Source organism: Mandrillus leucophaeus, unplaced genomic scaffold, assembly GCF_000951045.1.
Source record: "Mandrillus leucophaeus isolate KB7577 unplaced genomic scaffold, Mleu.le_1.0 Scaffold324, whole genome shotgun sequence".
Lineage (NCBI taxonomy): Eukaryota > Metazoa > Chordata > Mammalia > Primates > Cercopithecidae > Mandrillus > Mandrillus leucophaeus.
Window position 1 is genome coordinate 909,280 of NW_012103410.1, and position 25,838 is coordinate 935,117.

Here is a 25,838-nt window from a genome sequence, read left to right on the forward strand (position 1 = left end):
TCTCTCTTTCTTTCTTTCTTTCTTTCTTTCTTTCTTTCTTTCTTTCTTTCTTTCTTTCTTTCTTTCTTTCTTTCTTTCTTTCTCTCTTTCTTTCCCTCCCTCCCTTCCTTCCTTTTCTTTCTTTTGTTCATTCTTTTCTTTTTTTTTCCTGAATTTCGTTTTTAATAAATCTGGTTTTATATAACTTTTTATTGAAAGCTTTTTCAAATTACTTTTGGACAGAGGCAGGAAATACTTCTCTGTTTTTTACCTTGTATATTGCTACACTCCCTAGGAGCTAGTCCATGATGGCAGTCACTTTAGGGACTTGAAATTCACCAGGAATGGGGGCTTGGGGAGTGGTGGTCGTACCTTTGTGAGACTTTAACTTTGTGGCCTGTTTTTTGGTATTGACTCTCCTGTTTTTCCTGGTACTCCTTCTGGAAAGTTGTTTTTCCTGCCTAGGTTTCCTAGAATTCCTAGATTATATCATACTGAAGTACTTCGTTGACTATGCCATAAGTTGTGGGAAACTGGAGTTGGCCTCACTTCTCCCTTTTTCCTAATGTGGATGGGAAACTGACTGGCAGAAAGAAAATCTTCCCTCCTTCCTCTTGGGTTTCTTCTTTTTCTTGTCATAATCTCTTTTAAGAACTTCCTATTACCATTCCATTCAATTTCTTTCTTCTTTAATTTTTCGCTTCTTCCTGTTACTTACTCTGCAGCCTATAAGTGGTAGTTGTATCTGTGGCAGTGGTTAGTAACATGGGTTATGGAGCCAAGTTGCTTAGATTTGAATTCTGGCTCTCCAACTTTACCAGTTATGTGATCTCTCTCAAATTCCTTAACCTCTTAATGCCTCAAGTTCTTCCTCTATAAAATGGGAGTCATCATAGTATTTACTTCATGAGGTTGTTATGAAGATGAAATGAGTTTATACATATTGAGTACTTTGACGCATGTCTGGCACATAGTTTTTAACATATGTTATTGATGATGATGATGATGATGATGATGATGATGATTGCTTGTTCAACTTTGTGGGTAGTACTTGCAAGTAAGTGCTCATGGCCAAACTGGTAGATTCTTTCTGGCAAATCATTACATTGACTGGATTAATCTGTCTTGGAGCCAGAGTAAATAACATAAAGTAACTTATAAAGGACGACTCTAGGACCTTGAAAAGTCCCAGGTGTCTGGGCTGGACTTGTATCGGTAAGTTCTTTTGTGTGTGTGTGTGTGTGTGTGTTTCCCAATCTTGGCTTAAGTTTCCTAACCTACTTTTAAGATCCCTTCTTCATAATAATAGTCTTTTCTATGTTCTTTTCAGCCATGTTGTCAAATTGTGAGAATAAAACATGTCTACAGTCTTCCTGTCAAGATAATAATGAATAGTGCCTTATATTTGTACCTTATTCTGCTGTATGATACTCTGCTTAAAATGAGTTCCATTCTAAGAGGTCTACAAGGTCTTCAAACTACATTTCTACACCCTCCTCCCTGATTATGTAAACAGAACTATAGCATGGAACTTTCTTGCTCCAAACCAAATCATTAACAGTGAAAAAATGTAAAAACTCTTATGTGCATATTTTGGGGGCAGTTCCCAATTATGGGGTAACAAATTTGAACATGTATGATTTGGGACCAGGAGAAATAAAGAAAGGGGAAAAAAGGAGTGGTGTGAGGAAGGATATTCTCACCTTTTTGTGTTAGAAAAACCTTAAAGGTCTGAGGCTTAATTTATAGCTACTTGTTGATCTTTCCATTAAAACCAAATTCAGAAAAAAGAGTTTCCTTGGTGTTCTTTAATATGGTCTCCTCTCATATTGCACTTTACCCTATACTTAAAATCTTGCAGGACATTTTAGCCAGATGATGGATTTGCTCTTTGGGAAGAAGGTTAGACTTAGGCTTGCCAAGCAAATAAACCAAAAAATAAGATTTTAGATATCTCCCAGTTGGAAGCTCAAAGGATTGTGACTTATTGTTTTCTGGAGTAGATTGAAACTCATTAACATCTTTAGCAATGATAGTAGAATCCATTCATTTCTTTCTTTGGTCAGTGTTAACAGTTTGGACCTGTTCTGTCTGTGTGGATCTCCAAACAGGGAAAACCATTTGGAAACAAATTTCCAAGTATTTTCAGTATTTTGTGGAGTTAGGGAGCTCTGTGCAATCTTTTCTTTAAGTATACATCTCAGGTTAACTATGCACAGAAGAGATCAAGGTGTGCAGGGGTTGAGAGGCGTCCCCTGCTGATTGAGAGAGATTCTTTATCAGTGTGGATGGAGACAAGAAAGCTGTTCGTTCTTCATTCCAAAAGTCGAACTGCTGACCTCTGGCCATCACAATCCCCTCCCTGATGATATCAAGCTGGCCTTGTTGTTTGTTGGGTGGGGAATGGGCCATGTCAGTAAACTTTTAGTCATGTCAGTGGTTACTGTTTTAATCCTTTTCCTTTCAATTTTCTGGCACTGGTTCTCAAAAAGCAGGATGAGGAAAACGAGAGAGCCACCCAGCACACTTATTCCAGATTCTTTATAATTATCGCCTTAAATGAAGTAGCCGCCGTTCAAGCCCAGATTAATTTTCCTCCTGACAGGTAGCTTATCTGTTGCAAAGAGCTGGGTTTTCTATGGGTTTTTCTCCTGCTTGCTGCTGCTCTTAAAAGGCTAGATAACACATTGACTCTAGGAGCTATCTGGCTCACAAGGGCAAAGGAATTGCTTGCGGGCCTCACCTGGTCTTTTGCATCTCTTGAAAGCAGGATTAATAAACATCACTTGAAGGGAGAGTTGTGTGACCCATTTGAAGGTACATTTGAAAGGCATATCTTCTCAGCGAGGAAAGACAGCAATAACTCTAGGCACTGGCTCACTTTTGGACTATTAAAAAACAAAATAAAATTCAGAAAAAATTTTAAATTATAACTAGCTATTTAAAAACGCCTTCCATTTTAACATATGATCGACTATACATAACTCTGGCAATTGAGATATTTAAGGACACTTAAGAGACTAACTTTGAACCTCTGCAGATGAGAAGAGTTAGGCTTATTCCTTTACTATACCAAAAAAAAAAAAAAAAAAAAGGAAAAAGATCATTGGAGAATCCGTTTTTAAAAAGTGCAAGTTGTTAACATGGCACAAGTTTAGTACAGTTTCAGCACAGAATTTTGTACACAGCTTCTGCTTGAAAAGACTTGGGACTATCCAAATAATTATCTTCAATATATTTATATCTCTATAAAATCTCAAACTGCGTTCTTAAGTGCAAAATTGAGACTCAAAGTTAACTAAGACATACCTTTTCCTTTGTTAAAAAGAAATCAGAAGGTGACCGGATAATCAATACAAAAATTATCTTTCATGAAAAAGATGGTCAGGCCAAGGAAGATATCACATTTGTGAAAAGGAGGGTATTCAAAGGCCATAAAAGGCAGAACTTCAAAATATTTTAAAAAGCCGAATGACTAAAATGTTCACCTGTGATAAATAATAGCAATATTGAACATTTCTTGAGCACAGTGAGTAATGTCCCACCACCCCTGTACTAAGCGTTGGGGATTCTAAAATGAGTAAGACAGGATCCTTAATCTCAGGGAGTTTCATTATGTCATGGGGGAAAGAGATCAACAATCCACAGAATAAAGCCTCCAGTAAGAAGTCATGAGAGACAGGTGGTCCAAGTCTGGTAAGTAGAGAGGAGGGACAGATAGCATGTTATTCCTGTAAGGGACTTCCTGATTTTCCACTGTGACCTAGAAAACCAGGTCCAGTGAGTAGCAGTGAGGTGGTCGCATGTACATAACATGGCAACAATAATTTGTGCTTTGAGAGCACATTATGCTTTTCAACATGCTTCACCAGACAGGGTCTTTTCAGGCCCCTCTACCCTGTGCAGTAGATTATCCAAATGTGCAGATAGGGAAGTAGAAACACAGGACATGAAGCTTGAGTCACAGTAAATAGCTGCTGAGTGGTACCTCTGGGCCACCAGGGCTCCTGAACTCTAGGCCTGCGTTCTTTCTCCAACCCCCAGTGGAAGAAATGGCCTTTCTTCCTTCCAAGCTTGTGCGGTGGTACTTTAGTTTCCTGGGATGTTATTTGTATTATGTAAAATAATGTTCCATTTTGAGCTAAAGTTAAATTCTTTCTCATTCTTCATGTTTTAGCTCAAAAGTCACTTCTTTAGGGGAGACTTTTCTGCTATGCAGCCTCACAGTCCTCTGTACTTTCCACATTAGCACTTATCCCAGTTTGTAATTTACCATTTATGTCTTATTTGACTAATATTTGTCTCCCCTGTCCAGCTGTACTCTCCATGAAGCCAGGGAGCATATTTTTGTGTGTGTGTATCAGTATGTGCTCAGCATTTAGTGACTTGCATATAGTAATCACTCAATAAATGTTTGCTGAAGGAAATTTAAGGTTTGTTTGCTGTTTCCTTTTTTTTTTTTTTTTTTTTTTTTTACAATAGAATACCCAACATGTGAGCAGCTTACTTGTGACAATGGAGCCTGCTATAACACCAGTCAGAAGTGTGATTGGAAAGTTGATTGCAGGGACTCCTCGGATGAAATCAACTGCAGTAAGTATTGCGCACAAGATGTGCAGTGGTGTGCTGAAGCTGGTTTACACTGGCTTGAGAGAGCCAATTATGTGCATCTCTTCCCAAGTTCAGTTTCAGTGAATTCACGTTGGTAGTTTGAAGTCAGCCGTTGGTAGGAGTATTTACACACTGGAAATCGGCAAACATTACAAACCAGGGCCTTTTTGTTCCTGGATAACTGATTCTTAAACATTTACCAGCACACCACTGCTTAATAAGAATCCCTTCTTAAACTGGAGATGATCTTCCTTTGAGATTAAATGGCTACAATGGAGTTAACTTCTCTCTTTTCTTTCCCTTCCTAACTTTCTGTTGCAGCTGAGATATGCTTGCACAATGAGTTCTCATGTGGCAGTGGAGAGTGTATCCCTCACGCTTATGTCTGTGACCATGACAGTGATTGCCAAGACGGCAGTGATGAACATGCTTGCAGTACGGTGATTTCTTTATGCTGGGTCATGTTGTTGGGAGTGTTTTGTTTTGTTTCAGTTTGGTTTTGTTTTATCCCCGCCTCCCCCACCAATGTACTGCTTTTTTCAAGGAAAAAAGTCACTACATTTGATGGCAGATGGAATCAGAAGGTCACTGGGGGCCATGACACGAGCCTTTGTGGTGTTGCTGGACCTGGGCTCCTTTATCTTTCAAGGATCTGCGTAGATGTAAAGGGCTGGTGATGGACAGTTTGCCTTCTTTCCTTAGACTCCAGGGGTACAGGATATATTGTATCACTGCATTCTCAAATGACCCGTACCTCTGAGAACCTTGGTAGTTGAGTAAGAGAAGTGTTTTTAAGGGAAAGGAATTTCCCTAGGAGTGGCTCTAACTCTCCTCTTTACTTTGAAATTTCTACTGCGTTAAAGTTGGAGGGTCAGGAAAGTTTCTTTTTCTTCTTCTTTTCTTTTTTTTTTTTTTTGGAGATGGAGTTTTACTTTGTTGCCCAGGCGGGAGTATAGTGGCGCGATCTCGGCTCACTGCAACCTCCGCCTCCTGGGTTCAAGCAATTCTCCTGCTTCAGCCTCCTGAGTAGCTGGGATCACAGGCATGCACCACCATGTCCGGCTAATTTTGTGTTTTTAGTAGAGATGGGGTTTCACCGTGTTGGCCAGGCTGGTCGTGGACTCCTGACCTCAAGTGATCCGCCCGCCTCCCAAAGTGCTGGGATTATGGACATGAGACACCGCGCCCAGACTGAAAGTTTCAGTGTGGTATAGGTGGCTTCCTTGCCTCTACTTCTTCACTCTGACCTTGCTTTTATGTCCATGCTGTTGTCTGCTTGTTGCCACCTCCACTTATTTTTTCGGAATGAGTAAAGTTAGAAGACTCCATGAAAGAGTTTTACTGTTTCCAGTAAGTTGGCAGCTTTTTGTGGTGATTTATTTACTAGAATGTATGATTTCCCTCCATAACTCTTTTGATTGGTTGGTACCCATGCCTTAGGGTGTTGTTAAATATTTTTGATATCACCCTAATTTTCAATGAGTCATGCCTGGCTTCCTTTCTGGAACCTGGGCTTATTTTAGTGACAGAGAATTATAGAGAATGTGACATCATGGAATGGTTGACTCAGAATCATTTGGTCATAGATTAGCAATTACGGAGCTTGTAGTAAAATATGAGAACGTTGGATGTTGTCATGTCTGCAGCATCTTTGTCTGCATTTTCTGTTCTGTGCCAACACATTGCAAACCATCTTGTTTTTAATTTTTAGTTTTTTTTCTTTTTTGAGACAGGGTCTCACTCTGTCACCTAGGCTGGAGTGCAGTGCTGCGATCTCAGCTCACTGCAACTCCACATCCCCAGGCCAGGCTCATGCCATCCTCCCACCTCAGCCTCCCGAGTAGCTGGGACTACAGACATGTACTACTATGCCTGGCTATTTATTTATTTTTTTGTGTTTTTGGTAGAGATGAGGTCTCACCATGTTTCCCACGCTGATCTAATGTTTAATCTTGAAAAACAGAAACCGGCATCTGTGTTCATTTCCTAGACCCAAAGCTGCTGTTACCTTCTTTCTCTCTCTCTCTTTTTTTTTTCCTGCTCTTTAAAATTTTTGTCAAGATATTTAAGAGATAGTTCTGCTTAGGCACTGAGGTGAGAGCACTTTGAGTTTTTCCAGGTGATTTGTGTCTTTGGAGTGCAGCTGTTGCTTTGTTCCAGACTATCCGACCTGCGGTGGTTACCAGTTCACTTGCCCCAGTGGCCGATGCATTTATCAAAACTGGGTTTGTGATGGAGAAGATGACTGTAAAGATAATGGAGATGAAGATGGATGTGGTAAGGAGAGGAAGAGATTCCTACTGAAAAGCATTTTCTTCAAGTGTTTTCCAGTGCTTGCTTTTTCTCCTTTCCTTTTTAAAAGTTTTGTGTGACAAGCAAGCCACAGGACTGGCTGGAGTTGAAGGAGTTGTTTAGGAACTTAGTGGGTGGTGAAGAAGGAGATGACTTCACTAACTTTTCCTAAGAAGATTCAGAACTCAAATACAGATTAAATTATAATCCTCTCCTTTCTATCTTTAAGGCAAAATAGGTAGGACAGTCTCTCCCTCTTCTATATCTCAGTCTGACTTTCTCCCTTTAAGACTGCCCGTTTTAAATAGATTTACTTATATAAAATTAATAGGCTGGGGAAGGAGAGAAAATAGGAAAAATGTCATTTGTCTTAGACCTTACAATCTTTAAAAATGACTTTGAACCTTGGTAACAGTTCAGCTTATTTTTTTGCTTTGGCTTTGTAAATTCTCATTTCCAAATGAGTCACTGACGTTCAGTGGTGAAAGAGAGGCCACCTTAGGAACATGTGGGGTGGAGCTGGGGATCGGTAAGTGTAGGAGAAGCTACTATCCAGGGAAGTGCTTAAAGATTCTGTGAGAAAGAAATTGCCAGTGATATTCACCCTTTTATGTTACTGATATTCACCCTTTTATGTTGCTGATATCATCAGCAGCACCTCCTACAATTTAGCCCTTACTAATACCCACACCCTACAGCAAGTTACCTGCACCATTCCAATCCCAGGTATGATAAGGGAAATGCTTGTTCTGGGAGCATAAAACATGGTTTTATGTTTTTATGTTCCAGAAAGTGGTTTTTCTACATTTGGGTTATGGTTTTTCTTATACTATTGACATTTCACTAAATAAACAAAGCAAATCAAAAAGCCCAACCACAAACTCAAGTAATTCTGGACCTAACTTGATGGCCCTACTTCGATAATTCAGGATTTAAATAACTGCATCTTTTCCTAGGGGATTATGAATCTAGTTTGTTGATAATTGAGACCCGTATCTGCTTCTTACTCTTATAACCCGGCTGGGGGCTGCCTCTTCCAGGGAAAGTGGAGTAATTCCATTATGCCTGTCCTTAGAATCTCAGTAAGAGACTAGTGGCAGAGTTAGAAATCACTAACTTATTGTAAAATGTAGATCAGTTATAGATTTCTCTTGTCCAACTTCCTCTACACCCCCTTTTAACCACTGATTGAAAAAGAGCTTGCTGTACCTCCCCTGTGGCCTCTAACTCTCTCTTTTTCCCCCCACAGAAAGCAGTTCTCATGGTGTTCATAAATGTTCCCCAAGAGAATGGTCTTGCCCAGAGTCGGGACGATGCATCTCCATTTATAAAGTTTGTGATGGGATTTTAGATTGCCCAGGAAGAGAAGATGAAAACAGTACTACTACTGGAAAATACTGTAGTGAGTATAGGCATTTACCTGGGTAACTTTCAGATAAAGATATTTCTGTTTTCTAGAACAGATGTTCAAATACAGTGTATCTGTTGGCGTTTGTGTAACAAAGCACCCCAAGACTTAGTGGCTTAAACTGACAAATGTGTCGTCTTATTTATCACAGTTCTGTGGGTTGACTAAGTAATTTCTCTGGCCTATATCAGCTCACTCAAACATCAGGATGTTGCAGTAAAAGCTTGGGCTAGCCTAGCTTTGTTGACCCAGAGACTGAAAGAGCAAACCCTAGGGCTCAAGTACTTTCAAGGTTCTACTTATGCCAAGTTTGCTCAAGTCTTATTGTTCAAAGCAAGACACTTGGCCAAACCCAGAGTGGATGGAAGAAATAGACTCCATCTATGGATGGGAGGAGCTTAACAATTTTTGGAGCAACTCCCCGTCCCTAATCCCTAACACACACACAAAGAGGATTGTTTCAGTAGCAATTTTGATGACCTTAAAGATGTGTTGGAGATTTTATTACCTGGCTTATACTTATGGAAAAAGGCCTTGTCTGACTGTACTAAAAAAAAAAAAAAAAAAGCTTCTGGTTCCTGGGTTACGTACTTTGAGTTACTCTCCAATGGCAAAACTTGGTGTTGGCCATGCACAGTGTTGTTTGATTATGTCTTGTGTGTCCACATTCATTTATGAGGAAACTGACTGGAACTAGGGATTTTTTTCTCCTTTTTTGTGACTGTAGAATATTCACCCCACCAACAACCCATCAACTCTGTGGACAGCTGACTGTCTTATAAGGGAATACCATTTAAAACCTTGATTTCATCAATAATATACTCTAACTAAATTTGTGGTTGCCTAGAAGTGCCCATGTAACTGCAACCCCAAGGTTATTTTTTGTTTCCTGACAAAAATTGTACATAATATTTAAACAGGCAGATACCTCTATGGTTTTTTTTTCTCTATTTCATTTCGGAGCCCATTTAAAAAGGCTCAAAAATTAGTAAAAGATGTGTAGTCACAGTATGAAAGTTGGAAAATAAAAATTAACCAAAAGAAAAAAATATAATCACCTGAAATCCCATCTCTTGAAGCCAGCCACAGTTAATACTTTTAGCGCTTATTCTTCCTTCAGTCACTTGGGAGTTCTTAGCCCTTTTTACTCTGTAGACACAAAGGTAGACCCATGCACGACCTGTTTTTTTTTTTCGTAAATAAGACTTATAATGACTTACACTTGGGCATAGTTATAACTTTAAAAATGAGCTTTTATTCTTTTTTCTTTTGTTTCCACTCGAGACAGGCTCTTGTTCTGTCACCCAGGTTAGAGTACAGTGGTGCAGTCATAGCTTACTGCAGCCTCAAACTTCTGGGCTCAAGTGATCCTCTTGCATTGGCCTCCAAAAGTGCTGAGATTACAGGTGTGAGCCACTGTGCCCGGCTAATGTTTTTATTTTTAACTTTTTGTGAAGATGAGGTCTAGCTATGTTACCCAGGCTGGTCTTGATCTCCTGGCTTCAAGCAATCATCCTGTCTCAGTTGAGCTTTTATTGCCAAGTTTTGCAGTAAGCTTTGAAGGGTGACAGATTTTTCTGTACATCTACTACATGCTTACTTAGCTGCTACTGATGGAAAAAGAAGCTATTAGGTTAATCAATCTTGTCCAGAGGTCACCATTCATTTAACAAAGTTCTTTTCTTCGTTTAGGTACGACTCTGTGCTCTGCCTTGAACTGCCAGTACCAGTGCCATGAGACGCCTTATGGAGGAGCGTGTTTTTGTCCCCCAGGTTATACCATCAACCACAATGACAGCCGTACCTGTGTTGGTAAGTGATGGGGGGGTGGGGCTACTTTTCTTTCATTAGAGTACACTGACAGGTCCCCTGATCTCTGACATCAAGGAGGTTGCACTTGTGGAGAGTCGTCATGGTCTGTCATAACAAAGCAACCCAGACCTCACAGAAAACCTGGCAAATAGGGAATTTTAAGTCTGAGAAGGTTTGGTGTGGTATACCAGGCAAAAGAGTGGTTCTGTCATGAGTGAGCTGACTAGCTACCTGGAACCTATCCACTACTCGTTGGGGGTGGTAGTCCTTTTCTGTTTTCTTTTTAAGTATTTGGCATCAGGATTGGTGCAGCCATTCTGGTTACTGAATACTGAACTACTTCCATGAGGTCGGTAGATAGCTGCTGCTTGAGCCCAGCAAGCACCCCTACCTTGCTCCTTGTTTGTGCAGCCACTTCTCCAGTATGCACAAACGTCACAGCAGAGGATCACCAGGTCATTGCCCAGGTGACTACACTGGTGGGTCAGTGCCTATGCTGGGCTGGCTACTTATTCCACTGATTGTGACATCCACTTGGAACCGTCATTCAAGATGAGCAGATTCTTTATCATGATGCTTCCAGATAGTGGCTGGCATTAAACTAGATACCGGTACACCAACTATTTCCTCATATCTCTCCTCTCTGACTTCAGAAATGATTTCTCCCATTGGGAGATTTTTAATTTTGATGCCATCTTTGTATCTCACTGTGATTAGGATGGGGCCTTATGATGGGAGAATTAGACATGGCCAACTATCATCAGTTTCCATTTTCTTAGCGAGTTTTTGGTGCTCTGATCTTTTTTTCCTTCGATCTGATTTTTGACACATAAACAACAAACATACTAGCAGGAAGTGATCACAGAGGTTTAAAGAAAACTGTTTTTACTGCTGTTGGGAAAAGGCGTCTGGAAGGCAATTGAAACTATTCATTTAAATTTGGTAGTCTTCTATGGGTCTCCAAAGTGATTCAGAATTTTCCCAGGATATTTGTATTCTTTTGATATTCCTTAGAAATATGAGATATTCTTTAGGGCTTTTGGGATAAAAACAAACATGAAATGTGTAAGAAATGCTCCTAGAAAAGTATTTCTTCTGAAATTATTATTTTAATATTATTAAAATATTAAAATGTTAATATTTTAGAACTCTTTGGTAAAATTTGGTAATAAAATATTGAATTTAGATAAACCTAATGAAGTTATTCAAAGTCTTTAGTCTCAGCTCATGGCTTCCAACATAATTATACTTTGTCAAATATGGCTAATCTTAATAACTACTCATAGCCAGAAAAATCTTTCTTTTTTTCTTTATTATTATTATTATTATTATTTTCAGCAGAAGTGCTAGCAAACAGAAAAATGTATTGATACCAGAAATAAACTCTGGTTTGCAAATTAAACTTGAAATTCTTGAGAAAGTCTGCTCCTCAGCGTTACTGAAAACTATAATCGTTGGGCTCACTTACTCATCATATGCCAAGAAAAACTGGATTTTCATATCCAGGAAAGCAATCCATTTGAGCTTTTCCTTGTGTTCATAGTAGGTAATTGTAGGTTTTTAATATCAGGACCAACTCCCAAAGTTGCCCATCTAATTGCTCCTCTTAAGTAACTGTATTCAACAAGGTACTTTAAGATCAAGTGACTTAAGTGAACTCTGGAATAATTTAAGAAGGCCCCCGCATTTCTAATCATTTTAAAACATTTTATACATAAAAGTTATGATCTGCAACTGGCCTTAAATAAGATTGCGGGCCACTTTTTGTGTTTTATTGTTATCATTACCATTATATTAGGGATGCATTCAAGTAATGTACAGATACTTTTCTTATTGGTTGGGTGGTGACCTGACTCTGGGAGTCCTGCCTGGATTTCAGGTAGCCCTGGGCAGAGGGGCAGCCTCGCTTCTGCTCAGAGTGGGGCTCGTCCATGGGTGTGAGTCCGCTCCAGTGTCTTTGGCAAATGTCAGGCTCCTTCGCCCCCCTTCACTTCTACCCAGCTGCCAATCCCATTCCCAGCCTTTTAGTTCTCTAGGCATTTTCCTTTTCTCTTTGTAGAAAAGAAGTTCCAATAGAATACCAGAAGCCACATTCTCAGTATTACATCAGCTTTTCTCTCTTTTTCCTTTATCAACTCCCAAAGAGGAGTTGGGGCTGAGCTGTCTTACAGTTGAAACTTGATAGGCCATGAAGTCCTTTCAGGAAAAGTGATTTGTTCTTTCAGAATCCCTGATTCAGTCTTGTGATGCCCCACAATCTGTTCTCAGTTTTTTGTTCCACCCTAGAGCCCAGATAACACATTTTCCATATTTTCCAACATATAAGTCTGTGGTGAGCCTTGGGTTGTATTTCCAAATGTCTAGGGTTTCCTAAATGTCAGAAATTCAGGCCACTTCAATTTTCAATAGCCCCTTACAAAGTGAAAGGCTGTCATAACAAAGTTGTTGTTTGATAAAATTTTGCATTTAACCTACTAGTGAATGTAAGGCAGAATATTGCAGTATTATGCATGCACAAGATAATTTCAGGATTAGAGAACATACCGCACATTAATAACACGTTGGAAGTAGTGTGTTCTAATACTGGGGCACTAATTCTAAGTTCCACAACAGACATCTTCTTTCATTCCCACCAGCGCATTTCTGGGACTTTAGTGCAGACAACCTCATTTGGAGATAATCTCAAAAGTCTACATTTGAGGGCCTTTGTGAATATGAGGCCCCCTGCCACCTGCAGAGACCTTTTCTGTGACCTTTGCTGTCCTTCAAGAATGTGTCATTTGCCTCTGAGTTTTGAGGCTGGGTTAACATTTATTTCACATTTGTTTCAAAGAAGACTATTTTTCTCTCTTTATAGAGAACTCTTTAAATACATGACATTAGGAAACCAGTTACACTTGTTTCAGCTGAGCTGAATTTTTAGGGGAATTGTTGTTTTGGTTTGCTCTCTCAAGCATTTCATTTCAACAAATACTCTCTGTATGGCTATAACCCTCTGCATGGGTGACGCATTACAGAGGCTTCAGGTATTGGAAACCTATGTACCATTTATTATCTTAGACATGGCTCCCCAGTGAATACCTCGGTGGTAATCAAGAATAACATTGAATAATCTTGACACGAAATCTTGTGTCTTTCTACCATTCATCTGCCCCTGGTAGTCTTGACCTGGCAGTGGAAGCTCTGAGGCATGCTGAAGCAGTTTACTGGGCTCATTGTTTCTGATTGACAGGACATGCTGTTTGTTGACAGAATGACATCGTGGTGCAGAGTGAGGGCAGGGAGGTCATTCAGCATGGTGGTGTTTCACACAGCCAGATGGATCAGAGGGTGGCCAAGGGGGTTTCAGTTAAAAAGGGGTTTTTGAATTATTTTCACAGCAGTATTTGTTGGTGGGAGGAGACAAAGAATAAAAAGGAAAGAAAATAGATAAAGGTATTGGAGTGAGAGGGGGATTGTAAAGTAGTGTTTCAGTGTTTTGTGTGGTTTCCACTATCTTTTCTACTCTCATGAAAACCATCAATTCTACTTTTATTTTTCTTGTCTTCACTCTGGCTGCTGATGGATGTTAATTAACTTTCATATTTCTCTATAGTGATCCAAGGATACAATCTTATTGTCACAAAAGTGACAGCAATTTTACACATTCATTCAAATCCTGTTTTTTGAGATAGGGTCTCACTGTTGCCCAGGCTGGAGTGTAGTGGCTTGATCACGCTGCTCACTGCAGCCTCCCACCTCAGCCTCCTGAGTAGCTGGGGCTACAGGCACGCGCCTCCATGCCTGGCCTTTTTTTTTTTTTTCTTTTTTCTTTTTTTTAAATTCTTAGTAGAGATAAACCCTCGCTATATTGCCCAGGCTAGTCTCAAACCCTTGGACTCAATCAATCCTCCCACCTTGTCCTCCCAAAGTGCTGGGATTATAGGCATGAACCACCGTGCCTGGCCCACTCATTCAAATCTTTAAACCACTTGTAGTGCAGGTGATAGGAAGGGCATTTGTGCTGGAGGATTCCTAGTTACGACTTCTCCACCTTTGGTTTCCTTCTGTTTGACATCAGAACTTCTTCTCAGAGTGACTCCAAATCCTTAGATGTAGTCCCATGGATCTTGCATTCAAAATGAAGTTATGACATTCTGGGGGTTTGAGGGAGAATGTCCTGTACTTCTTTTCATGCTGAGGCAAAGCCTTAGGTGAAGCTTTCTCAGGGCTGAGTTGAGGGGACAGAAGGGAATCATCAGTGAGGGCATTTCACACCCTCACGTGGCCTTTCAAACTGGTAGTGTCCAGATCGGATTGGGTTTTTTTCCTTTGGTTAGTCACAGTCTTTGGAAAGATAGGTATGCTGGCTCATGTTGTTATGTTTAATCTGCAGGGAAATGGGATTATTAGAAGAACCTTCTTGGGTTTGGGTGCGGTGGCTCATGCCTGCAATCCCATCACTTTGGGAGGCCAAGGCGGGCTGATCATTTGAGATCAGGAGTTTGAGACCAGCCTGGCCAACTTGGGGAAATGCTGTCTCTACTAAAAATACAAAAATATTAGCCGGGTGTGGTGGTGTGTACCTGTAGTCCCAGCTACTCGGGAGACTGAGGTGGAAGGATTGCTTGAATCTGGGAGGTGGAGGTTGCAGTGAGCCGAGATTGTGCCACTGCACTCCAGCCTGGGCAACAGACTGAGACTGCGTCTAAAAAAAAAAAAAAAAAGAAAGAAAAGAAAAGGAAAGAACCTTGGGCTTTTGGGCTTTTGGTGGGTTATGGAATGGTGGGCCACCCAGCAGGAATGGTTGAACCCAATTCACAGTTCTGACAGTTGCTGCAAATGTAATCAGATCATAGAGCTCTGGAGAATTCTAGACTTGGGAGTGCAGTGGTTTCAGAAATTATAATCTACTTGAGAACTTCCTGAAACCAGAGGGTGTGGGAACTCTACTGTTATAGTTTGCATAGGCCATCCTCCCAGGGAAGAGAGCAGAGTGAAGGATGATGGAGAGTGGACGTGGACTTGGAAAGTCAGATGTACCAAGGATAAGACAATTTCTGCACCCCTGAAGACTTATAGTCTTTAAGAAAGACTCTTTTAATATTTTGTTGTGTTCTCCCCTCCATATTCTATTGTTTATGTCAATTATAGTGGAAGTATTTTTACACAGTAGAACTGGTAATGAACAGAGCTCTGTCATATAAGGGACTTTCAATGAACACTTATTAAATGAGTGAATAATAAGTTAACCAATAAGTAGAGGAGAAGAAATTTTTGATGTCTTGAAAATAAGTTCAATTTAATTTTGGTTATAATTTTTTGACATCAGAGGAAAGAGAACTGGGTAAATAGACCTTTCCAAATACTTTATTGCAGTCGTAGATTTGTGTCTTCTTGAGGGACTGTCTATAGGCAGGTCTTACTTTATTCAGAAATAGTGCTGTCCAATAGAACTTTCTGCAGTGATGTAAATGTGTATCTTCACTCTCTAACATGGTAACCACTAGTCATATGTGGCTATTGAGCACTTGAAATGTGGCAAGTGATTAGGAAAGTAAATTATTAATTTTATTTTATTTTAATTAATCTAAAGATACATTTAGATAGCCACAGGGGGTTGGTGGCTACCATATTGGAAAGCATAGTATTAAAGGGAAACATTTACACCAAAGTTTATATATTTGTAAACTAACATTAATAAATGAAATGCAATGCCATAGGGCTATGAATTCAGGAAGTGTTGTGCATTTTCTGTAAAGTTATCCTTCATGTAGGTTTAAAAAATGATGTAAATGTTCTTTCTCCTTACATGAAGATGGCTGTTATAAATTCTGAGAACCTGTGCCTAACTCCAGAGGCTGTTTATTTAGACACGGGCAACACCACATTCTTGGCCATCTTATCTAGGATTTTTGTCAGAGAGTGCTCAATAAATGCTGATAACCTTGACTACAAATGTGTATTTTCCATATGGCAGAGTTTGATGATTGCCAGATTTGGGGAATTTGTGACCAGAAGTGTGAAAGCCGACCTGGCCATCACCTGTGCCACTGTGAAGAAGGGTATATCTTGGAGCGTGGACAGCATTGCAAAGCTAATGATTCCTGTGAGTAAATTATGGACACCTGAATCTCTGAACAAGAAACAGATTCTAATAGCTTCTTTCCTTCCTTCTGATGACAGCAGAATTATCAGCATTTATGCTGTTGGCAGGGCTTTATCATTACAAATCAGGGATGGCTCCTGCTGCCTAGAAAAACTGGTCAACATTAATTTCATTCTTTGATTATTAAGGACCAATTTGTCGATTAATGGTGACCATTATTAATATTTTTAAATTGGTTGCTTGTTTACTTTGACCTAGGCTATGATGTCACCCATCTTTAATTGTGGAATAAATGCTCTGCCTACATTTGATTGGCTTGGACATTTAACTTTTAATTAATTACCTACCACAAAAGTAGGTGACAACTATCTACAGAAATAATTTTTGCAGTGTTCTTGCAAAATTTAGGGGTATTTCCAAATGGACATGCTAAATTTGGATTAACATTTTTTTGAATGCCCTAATTCTGGGTACTTTGTTGGAATCAATGTAAGAGTATGGAAAGTAGAGAGTAGTAAATAGTAGTAGAGAAAAGTCATGGAGAAAATCTGCAAAACGTAGATGAGGGCTCCAAAGCATTTTGTCACTGTCAATTTCTCCGGACGAAGGTGTCAATATAAACTCCTATTTTCCAATAGTTATTTCACACTTGATTTTGAAGTGTCTTTGATGTCTTCTGAAACTTAACTGCTCCCATGACTGAAGAATGGCCCATTTTCTACTTGTTTTTGCATAGAAATACCTGATTTGCTGTGTAGTAATTTTTAGGTTCAGTGGATTTTTAACAATTCAATTTGTTTATTTTTTGCATAGGTAACATTTTATATGTTCACACATTTTAAATTATAAGAAGATACGTAGTGAGATGCCTTGCTCCATACCTATTCCCCTCTGCATGGTTTTCACTTCCTCTTTCCCATGAGTAATTGCTGTTTCTTCATTTCAGTTCTAGAGGTTTCTTAATGAATAAATAAGATTGTACAAATATAGATATTTAACTGTATTTATATATCTATATATGGTAGTAAACTATATGCACAGTTCTGCATCTTGTGAATGTGCTTAAGATATTTTCCAGAGCTTTCCATATCAGCACATGAAGTTATTTCTTAATTATTTTATTTATTTATTTATTTATTTATTTATTTATTTATTTATTTATTTTTATTTATTTATTTTTGAGAATGAGTCTTGCTCTGTTACCCAGGCTGGAGTGCAGTGGCACCATCTTGGCTCACTGCAGCCTCCACCTCCTGGGTTCAGGCAGTTCTCTGCCTCAGCCTCCCGAGTAGCTGGGACTACAGGCGTCTGCCACCACGCCCGGCTAATTTTTGTATTTTTAGTAGAGATGGGGTTTCACCATGTTAGCCAGAATAGTCTGGATCTCCTCACCTCGTAATCTACCCGCCTCAGCCTCCCAAAGTGCTGGGCCTCCCAAAGTGCTGGGATTACAGGCGTGAACCACTGCATCCAGCCTTACTTATTTATTTTTGAGATGGAGTCTCACTCTTGTTGCCCAGGCTGGAGTGCAATGGCAAGATCTTGACTCACTGCAATCTCCGCCTCTTGGGTTCAAGTGGTTCTCCTGCCTCAGCCTCCTGTGTAGCTGAGATTACAGGCCCCCGCCACCACGCCTGGCTAATTTTTGTATTTTTAATAGAAATGGGGTTTCCCCATGTTGGCCAGGCTGATTTCGAACTTCTGACTTCATGTGATCCACCTGCCTCAGCCTCTCAAAGTGCTGGGATTACAGATGTGAGCCACTGCGCCCGGCCTTAATTATTATTATTATTTTTATAATGGCATAATATTCCTTTTTTTTGACATTCATAATTTGTTTAACTAGTCCTCTACTGATGAACTTTTATATCATTCTTTATCTTTTGCTATTGCCAATAAGACTGCAGTTAATACCTTGTTCATGTATCATTTTGCATACCTGTGAGTATACAGACAGATTTGGAACCACCATTACCATCTTTTTCAGAGTGATTTCCTGGTAATCTTTAAAATGTCTTCTGTGTTTAACAAAATCTAGAGTTGCACATGGGGCTAAGGAGCCCATATCATCAAGGAGTCTTGAAAATATCTGAGAAATACTCTCCTCAGTGTCGTTGAAAGTGCATTGGACTAGTATCCAGATGCTTGAATTCTTACCAAATTCTTCCTAACTTACTGAGATTTTGGACACTTCATTAAGCCTTTTTGTGCCTCAATTTGCCCTTCTGTAAAATGGATAGAATGATAGCTATCTGTCTGCCTCAGAGGTTTATGTTAAAATCTGGTAAGACAACGTAGAAGATAGCATTTGAAAAAGCAGAAAGCATATCAGTTGTAAGCTACTTCACCATCCTTGCTCACCTGAAGGAGTGGTGATGCCTTCCTTCTTCACATTTAGTTGGCGAGGCCTCCATTATCTTCTCCAATGGTCGGGATTTGTTAATTGGTGATATTCATGGAAGGAGCTTCCGGATCCTAGTGGAGTCTCAGAATCGTGGAGTGGCCGTGGGTGTGGCTTTCCACTATCACCTGCAAAGAGTTTTTTGGACAGACACTGTGCAAAATAAGGTAAATAGAAATTGCAGGAGCTGAATGGAACCCTGAGCACAAAGTGTTGATAGCTTTTCACTTTTAGAGGGAGTAGAGGGGAAAGTTCCTTTGTTTTCTAACAAAAAAGGCCCTTGAGATATTTTATGTTAATCAGCACCTTTTCCATGCTATACTATTACATGTGACCTCTTAAACAAAGCAGTCTATTATATGGATTAGCCTTGAGCAACTTTTAATTTTATTCGAAGTGGAGTCCAAGAGCCTAATTAAAAGAAATAGTAGACATTCTTTCAAAACTGGATAGATATTTGGTGGTAATTTTTGAAATTTGATCATTTAAAATGTAAAAAGCACACTGCTTTTCTGGATGATAAAAATCAGATTTTTACCTGCATCTTCTAAATGGAACCGTAATTCAGGATCAAGTAACAAATATTGACAGTATTTTGTTTAATGGCCAAAATTTTGTTCCACTGTCTTATTTGGAAAGTGTGATGGGTTTAATTTCATCTTGGAGTAATGCAATGGAGATTTTTGAAACATAAATTTCAGAAACTCCTAAAGCGTTATGGAATTTTATTTATTTCTTCTTCTTACATTTTATTATACCATTAATACAATTCTCATTTATTTAAATAACTTGCATGAAATTTCTAAAAGTTGAGAATTTAGATTTTTAGCAATTCTGGTTTGATTATAACTAAAAAATCAAAACAAACCATGTAGTTAGTGATGCTGAGGAAATATAATAATTTTGGTTTTTCTTTCAGGTTTTTTCAGTTGACATTCATGGTTTAAATATCCAAGAGGTTCTCAATGTTTCTGTTGAAACCCCAGAGAACCTGGCTGTGGACTGGGTTAATAATAAAATCTATCTGGTGGAAACCAAGGTCAACCGCATAGATATGGTAAATTTGGATGGAAGCTACCGGGTTACCCTTATAACTGAAAACTTGGGGCATCCTAGAGGAATTGCCGTGGACCCAACTGTTGGGTAAGTGATGTGAAAACATATTGATTCCTGTATTTTCAGAATTTTCTCTCTCCCTCTATACACTGAACATCAATTGGATTAATCGAAGGCTCATTCTGATTTCTTTTAGGCTCTGTACTCTAGAACCCATGTCTATTTTGTGCCCTTATTTTTATAAGCTTTAAGAGAGTTTATTAAATATAATCCTATGTGAGGACATGTCACCCAAGCACACCTACTGGTGTACTAAAAATACTAGTTGTTTTGGGGGTATGAACTTTATTCTTAGTGTTTGCCACATTTTCCTAGCTAAGAGATTGGATTCTGTGTTCTAACTCAATCTAATATTATTATTACAACTAAACATTACTTATGTTTCATTATTTTTAAGATGAGTAACATGAATTCGCTGTAAAGATTTTTAAAGACAGGAAAGCAGGTTGGAACTATTCCTTTCAGAACTTTCTTGATACAGGCTGGGATTGAGATATCAATGCTAATATCTCATTACAAGTTGTTCAGTCTGAATCAACCCAGAATCACTGATAATGCTTTTCTTCAGGTTTAAATTCAAATTTCCCAATCTTCACATTTGGGAAGTGTTATAGGAGACGTAGCTTTCTCCTAGAATTTCACAATTGGGTCTTAGGACCCTTGGATAAGCTTTAGGCTATTTTAGTCTTGGTGAATGATGATTATTCAGTTCTACTTCATTATATCAGCTATCCTTCTTGAAAATGATGGAAATGTTCTCTGTCTGTGCTTCAGAATGGAAAATTGAGGAGCAAAATGGCTTGATAGCTTCTTTTAAAAGGTATTTGTAAGTTTTCCTGGGTGTAAAAAAGAGAAGCAAAGGACAGATAAAGGAAATAGAGGAGGAAGTTCAGAAGGTGAATATGATTTTTTTTTTTTTTGAGACAGGTTCTTGCTCTGTTGCCCAGGCTGGCGTGCAGCTGCACAATCACGGCATGCTGCAGCCTTGAACTTCCGGGCTCTAGCAATCCTCCCACCTCAGCTTCCTGAGTAGCTGAAACTATGGGCAAGTGCCATCATGCCCAGCTAATCTTTTAATTTTTGTAGAGATGGGGTCTTGCCATGTTGCCCAGGCTGGTCTCGAAATATGGGCCTCAAGCAATCCTTGTGCCTTGGCCTCCCAAAGTGCTGGCACCACAGGCATGAACCGCAGTGCCTGGCTGGCTGAATATGAACTTTTAGACTACCATATTAGTGCATCATAGTAGTTGCTATTTGGAACTGTTGACTCTCCTGATTGACCCCCACAGTCTCTCTCTGTCTCTCTCTCTCTCTCTCTCTTTAAAATACTTAATTTCCCTGTTGCTTTATACTGTGGTTCTCTAATCAGCTGGATAAAATTTCCATTGATCCAAATACACTATTAAAAAAAATTCCCAGGTAAACTTGTAAAATACCAGATTCTTTCATCTTCTGTTTTTCTTTTGTAGTTATTTATTTTTCTCAGATTGGGAGAGCCTTTCTGGGGAACCTAAGTTGGAAAGGGCATTCATGGATGGCAGCAACCGTAAAGACTTGGTGAAAACAAAGCTGGGATGGCCTGCTGGGGTAACTCTGGATATGATATCGAAGCGTGTTTACTGGGTTGACTCTCGGTTTGATTACATTGAAACTGTAACTTACGATGGAATTCAAAGGTAAGAAGTATTTTGTATGGCTTTATGGTTTTATAAGTTGTGGGGAAAGTGCATAAAATGGCTGGAGAGAAACATCAAAGTACCAGAATCAAAATATTGCTTTGTTGGTTGACATGATAGCTTTAATGACCTTTGTACTGATATTTGCATGAAGTGACTTGCTCTGTTTTGTTAACTTTTCTTGTGTCCCATAACGCAAGAGGTAAACCCTCATTAACTATAACCTCCAGCGTTTGTTCTTTGATTTCTCCTCTCCAACTACTCGCCTAGTCCCAGATGATGCACATTATTTTCATTTACTCCAGAGTTCATTTGCGCTTTGTTTCTCAAGATTACTTTCCCTTTTAATTTTCTACCTTTCCCCCAATAAATGCATGTTTTATTAGGTATTCGATGTTGCCTACTGGGAATTAATTGGATTTTACTCTGCTCTTATATATTTCAAATTTCAAGGAGAAATTCTTTGTATTGTACTTTTACCTGGTGTACAAAGATACCTAAACGGCAATATTTGAATGCAGAATATGGCTTTTTTTTTTTTTTTTTTGAGATGGAGTCTCACTCTGTCACCCAGGCTGGAGTGCAGTGATGCGATCTCAGTTCACTGCAATCTCCGCCTCCCAAGTTCAAGTGATTCTCCTGCCTCAGCCTCCCCAGTAGCTAGGATTACAAGCATACACCACCATGCCTGGCTAATTTTTGTATTTTTAGTAGAGATAACATTTCACCACGTTTCCCAGGCTGGTCCCAAACTCCTAACCTCAAGTGATTCGCACACCTCGGCCTCCCAAAGTGTTGGGATTACAGACATGAGCCACTACACCTGGCTGAATATGGCACATTTTTTTTCGTCTTTGTACTCTGATTAGAGCTAACTATAACTTAATGTAAAAAAACTATTTTAGATCCTCTCCTTTTGGTATTTTCAAAAATTGGGTAAAACATGTTCTTCAAATTTTGACCCAAAATATTATTCTTGGGTGGATTCAGCAAATAGGCTGGTTAATTTAATTTTTCCCAATGACTTGATTTTATGTTTTCTCAACGAAAGCAATATTATAGTTTTGTTTCCTCTTAGGTTTCCATTTTGTAAGGATAATATCGCAGTTTGCCACTGGATTATATATCCTTAGAACAATCTCTGCTTCGTTAAATGAAGTGATTGGGTATTAATGTGGTGACTTCCTATCACTGAAACTGGCTTCCATAAGGAGAATATGAATACATTTTATGTAAAAATTAGCTAACCCAATAAGTCACATAAAATAATTGTGAAATTGCCTAAATTTTTTCTCTTTGGGATGTTTTAGCATTACATTATATAGTCTAACTTTTGCTAAAGTAAAAAAAAGTAAAGCATAAAAGATAAAAATCAATGGGGTTTCGAAAAGATTTGAGTGGTTTGCTGGCTGTGAAGAAACATCAAAGAAATATTAAAGCTCACAAGTACAGCTGAAATTATAAAGTCATTGCCTCTCACTTTGCCAGCAGGTGGCATTCACGGTTCTGGAATCTGCTAACTGAAAAAGAAACTATTCTCTAATCTTAATGTACCGTGTCATTGTGCAATGTTTCAAAGTGTGCACTAACCTGCCACCTTAGGTTTCTTTGTTTACTCCCCGTTAGTGTGTTTCCCAGCTTTAATATCTTCAAGTCTTTTCTTAGCGCTCTATTGTCCTTTTTAGTTATCAGGGTATGCTAATATTTTTCTTTGAGGTCTTTGTATTACGCCAAAATAAAGAAAATAAGAGTTTTCCCATATCAACCATCCTCTGCCTCACTCTGTTCATGTGTCTAACTGAATCATGGTTTATGGAGACGTAGTCATGGGGGGTTGTTTCAACAACAACGTAGTCATGTTGTTGATTTCCTCTCTTTGCTTAGTGCCTAATTTTACTTCTATTTTCTTCCCAGTTAAGTGGCTTTGGGCCTTCATTACAAGTATGATCAGTTGATAGTTCCATCAAGCAGATGCATAACAGTGGTAGTGGCATTGCTTCTTGCTCTCCTTACAGTGATGTCAGGAGCAGATCTGGGCGTTTGCTGAGGCTTTAATCCTACCACTCACTGTCCTGCTCCCTAATTGCTAGGAAATGGTCAATGGTGCAGTGGAAAATAATTGGCGAAGGCATCTTTCCCAGACTTCCAAAGTCTTGGAATACTCTTTCACCTATGGTATTCAACATGCTATTTCACATCTTAGCCTTTTAGATGTGGGGCAACCTAAAAGGAATGAAGATCAAAAGGGAAAACAGTAAATTCCAAAAAAGTCTAGGACAAGCTAAAGGATTGACTGGGACTGAAATGTAAGTCTCAAGCGTCTTTTCCAAGAGACAACATGAAAATCCTTCTATCATATGTAGATGGAAATATGTATACATCTAAAATGTATCTTTTCTATCTATTCCGTGTTTGTGACAAGAAATTACTTAGCTTTTCAGGCATTTAATTGAACTAACTACAGCTTTAATTATAATAAAGCAAAACTAACAAATTGTATGATGTATATGTGTCTTTTATAACAGGAAGACTGTAGTTCATGGAGGCTCCCTCATTCCTCATCCCTTTGGAATAAGTTTATTTGAAGGTCAGGTATTCTTTACTGATTGGACAAAGATGGCCGTGCTGAAGGCAAACAAGTTCGCAGAGACCAACCCACAAGTGTACTACCAGGCTTCCCTGAGACCCTATGGAGTGACTGTTTACCATTCCCTCAGACAGCCCTATGGTAAGCCTCAGAACAGTGGTAACCATGCTTGGTACTGGACTTGGTGGAAAGATTTTCTCAAAGCTTTGGAAGTTAATAATGAGGGGTCTCATGTGATTTGGGTGGCATTCTCAAGTATATGAAGGGTTGGTTACCCGGAGTGTTAAACTCTCTGAAACTGGTTCTACAGATTAGGAGCATTCTGGAGAAATTGATGTATTTCAGAGTTAAATGCCAAATCTAGAGGGAATTTAGAGATTTATTTAACAGATGTTTATTGGCACCTGCAAAGATGCTTGGGGCTATAGCAGCTCACAAACCAAACCAAAATACCTATCCTCATTCTACTGGGAAAAACATCTATTTCAAACTTCTAATATTACAGTTAAGGAAACAGGTCACATAGAAGAAAATGACATGTCTAAGTGTCCATTTTAGGCAATGTCAGAGCCATTTTTTTCTTCTTCTCTGTTGCATATGTATGTCACCTGTTCTTTGGTTCTGATTAATCTGTCATAGACCAGCTGGGTTTGGTGTCTCTCTGGCTGGTCACTTATTTAAAAAAAAGAAATATTTTGATTCAGACACTGCTTAGTCTTCTGTTATTTTACCACATATTTTTTTTCTTTTTATTTTTTCTGAGATGGGGTTTTCACTATGTTGGCCAGACTTTTCTGGAACTCTTGGCTTCAAGCGATCCTCCTGCCTCGGCTTCCCGAAGTGTGGGGATTACAGGCGTGAGCCACTGTACCTGGCCTATCGTAAGCTTTGTTTATGTTTCCAGGTTATAGCTTGAGCTTTGATACGTCTATCTGGACTGTATATGGCTCTTTTCTGTATTTGCTTATGGATCAAAGAAAAATAAACATAAACTACATTATGTTGGTAGAAAGTTTAATATTGGTGAATAATAATTTAGAGGAAAACAGATTTGCTTTAAAACTCTCATGTTAAGTGATGGATCTATTTGGGATGAAGAAAGACTACAAAGTAATGCTGTTAACAAAAGCCCAACCGCTAGAACTGACACATTTAGATGAATATCCTTCAGTGTCATCATCCTGGGAAAATATATATTTGTCTAAAAATAGATATTTTATCTGAAAACATTTTTGGAAATATCTATTTGGAATAGTTTTTACACTCAACTCACAACTAACCTCACACCTGCCCTCACATTAGATCCACTAGATCAATGATCAATGTGATCACTCAAATTACTATTTTCATTATTTGGCTCAAAATGACATCTGCCTATTGTTTCACCAAATCAATCCACGTGAGAAGATAAACAGAATATTTTAAAGAAAGTCAAAGGCTAAGAAGACAATTTTAAAAGCAGATATACAATTTCTAGTTGTGGCAGTGATCTTCCTAAGGTCACTACTTTGAGAGTGGCTTTTGGAAGTATTAACTGGTTTGTGTTGCAGACATTTAAGGTTTTGGAATCAGATCTGGCTTTGAATCCCAGTCAAGCTGTTTAGCTGCTGAATAATGCTGGGCAAGTTATTTAACTGTTTAGATTCTTGGTTTCCTCCTCTGTAAAATTGGAGGACTAATGCTTACCTCTTAGAGCTATTGGTTATTAAGTTGGTTTACTTACAAAGTAAGTGTCCAGTAATATTTATTATATCCTACAAATGGCAAAAAAGCAGTGAAGTATGGGTTTTCTTTTGGCAGTTATTTCTAATCATGGAGGATAGCAGACATACTCTGACATAATTATTGGGGAGAAAGTTTTTTTTTTT

At 38.9% G+C, this 25,838-nt stretch overlaps 1 protein-coding gene across 1 annotated transcript in view; it reads left to right on the top strand.

The window, feature by feature from the left end:
- The window catches only part of LRP2 (low density lipoprotein receptor-related protein 2), a 214,594-nt gene that overhangs the window by 56,519 nt on the left and 132,237 nt on the right, over window positions 1–25,838 (top strand). The window contains exons 5-14 of the mRNA XM_011988152.1: window positions 4,462–4,572; window positions 4,912–5,025; window positions 6,751–6,867; window positions 8,132–8,284; window positions 9,983–10,102; window positions 16,062–16,190; window positions 18,589–18,758; window positions 19,511–19,734; window positions 21,177–21,383; window positions 23,909–24,111. Coding sequence (XP_011843542.1) covers window positions 4,462–4,572; window positions 4,912–5,025; window positions 6,751–6,867; window positions 8,132–8,284; window positions 9,983–10,102; window positions 16,062–16,190; window positions 18,589–18,758; window positions 19,511–19,734; window positions 21,177–21,383; window positions 23,909–24,111 — 1,548 coding nt within the window. The remainder of the gene's footprint in view (window positions 1–4,461; window positions 4,573–4,911; window positions 5,026–6,750; window positions 6,868–8,131; window positions 8,285–9,982; window positions 10,103–16,061; window positions 16,191–18,588; window positions 18,759–19,510; window positions 19,735–21,176; window positions 21,384–23,908; window positions 24,112–25,838) is intronic.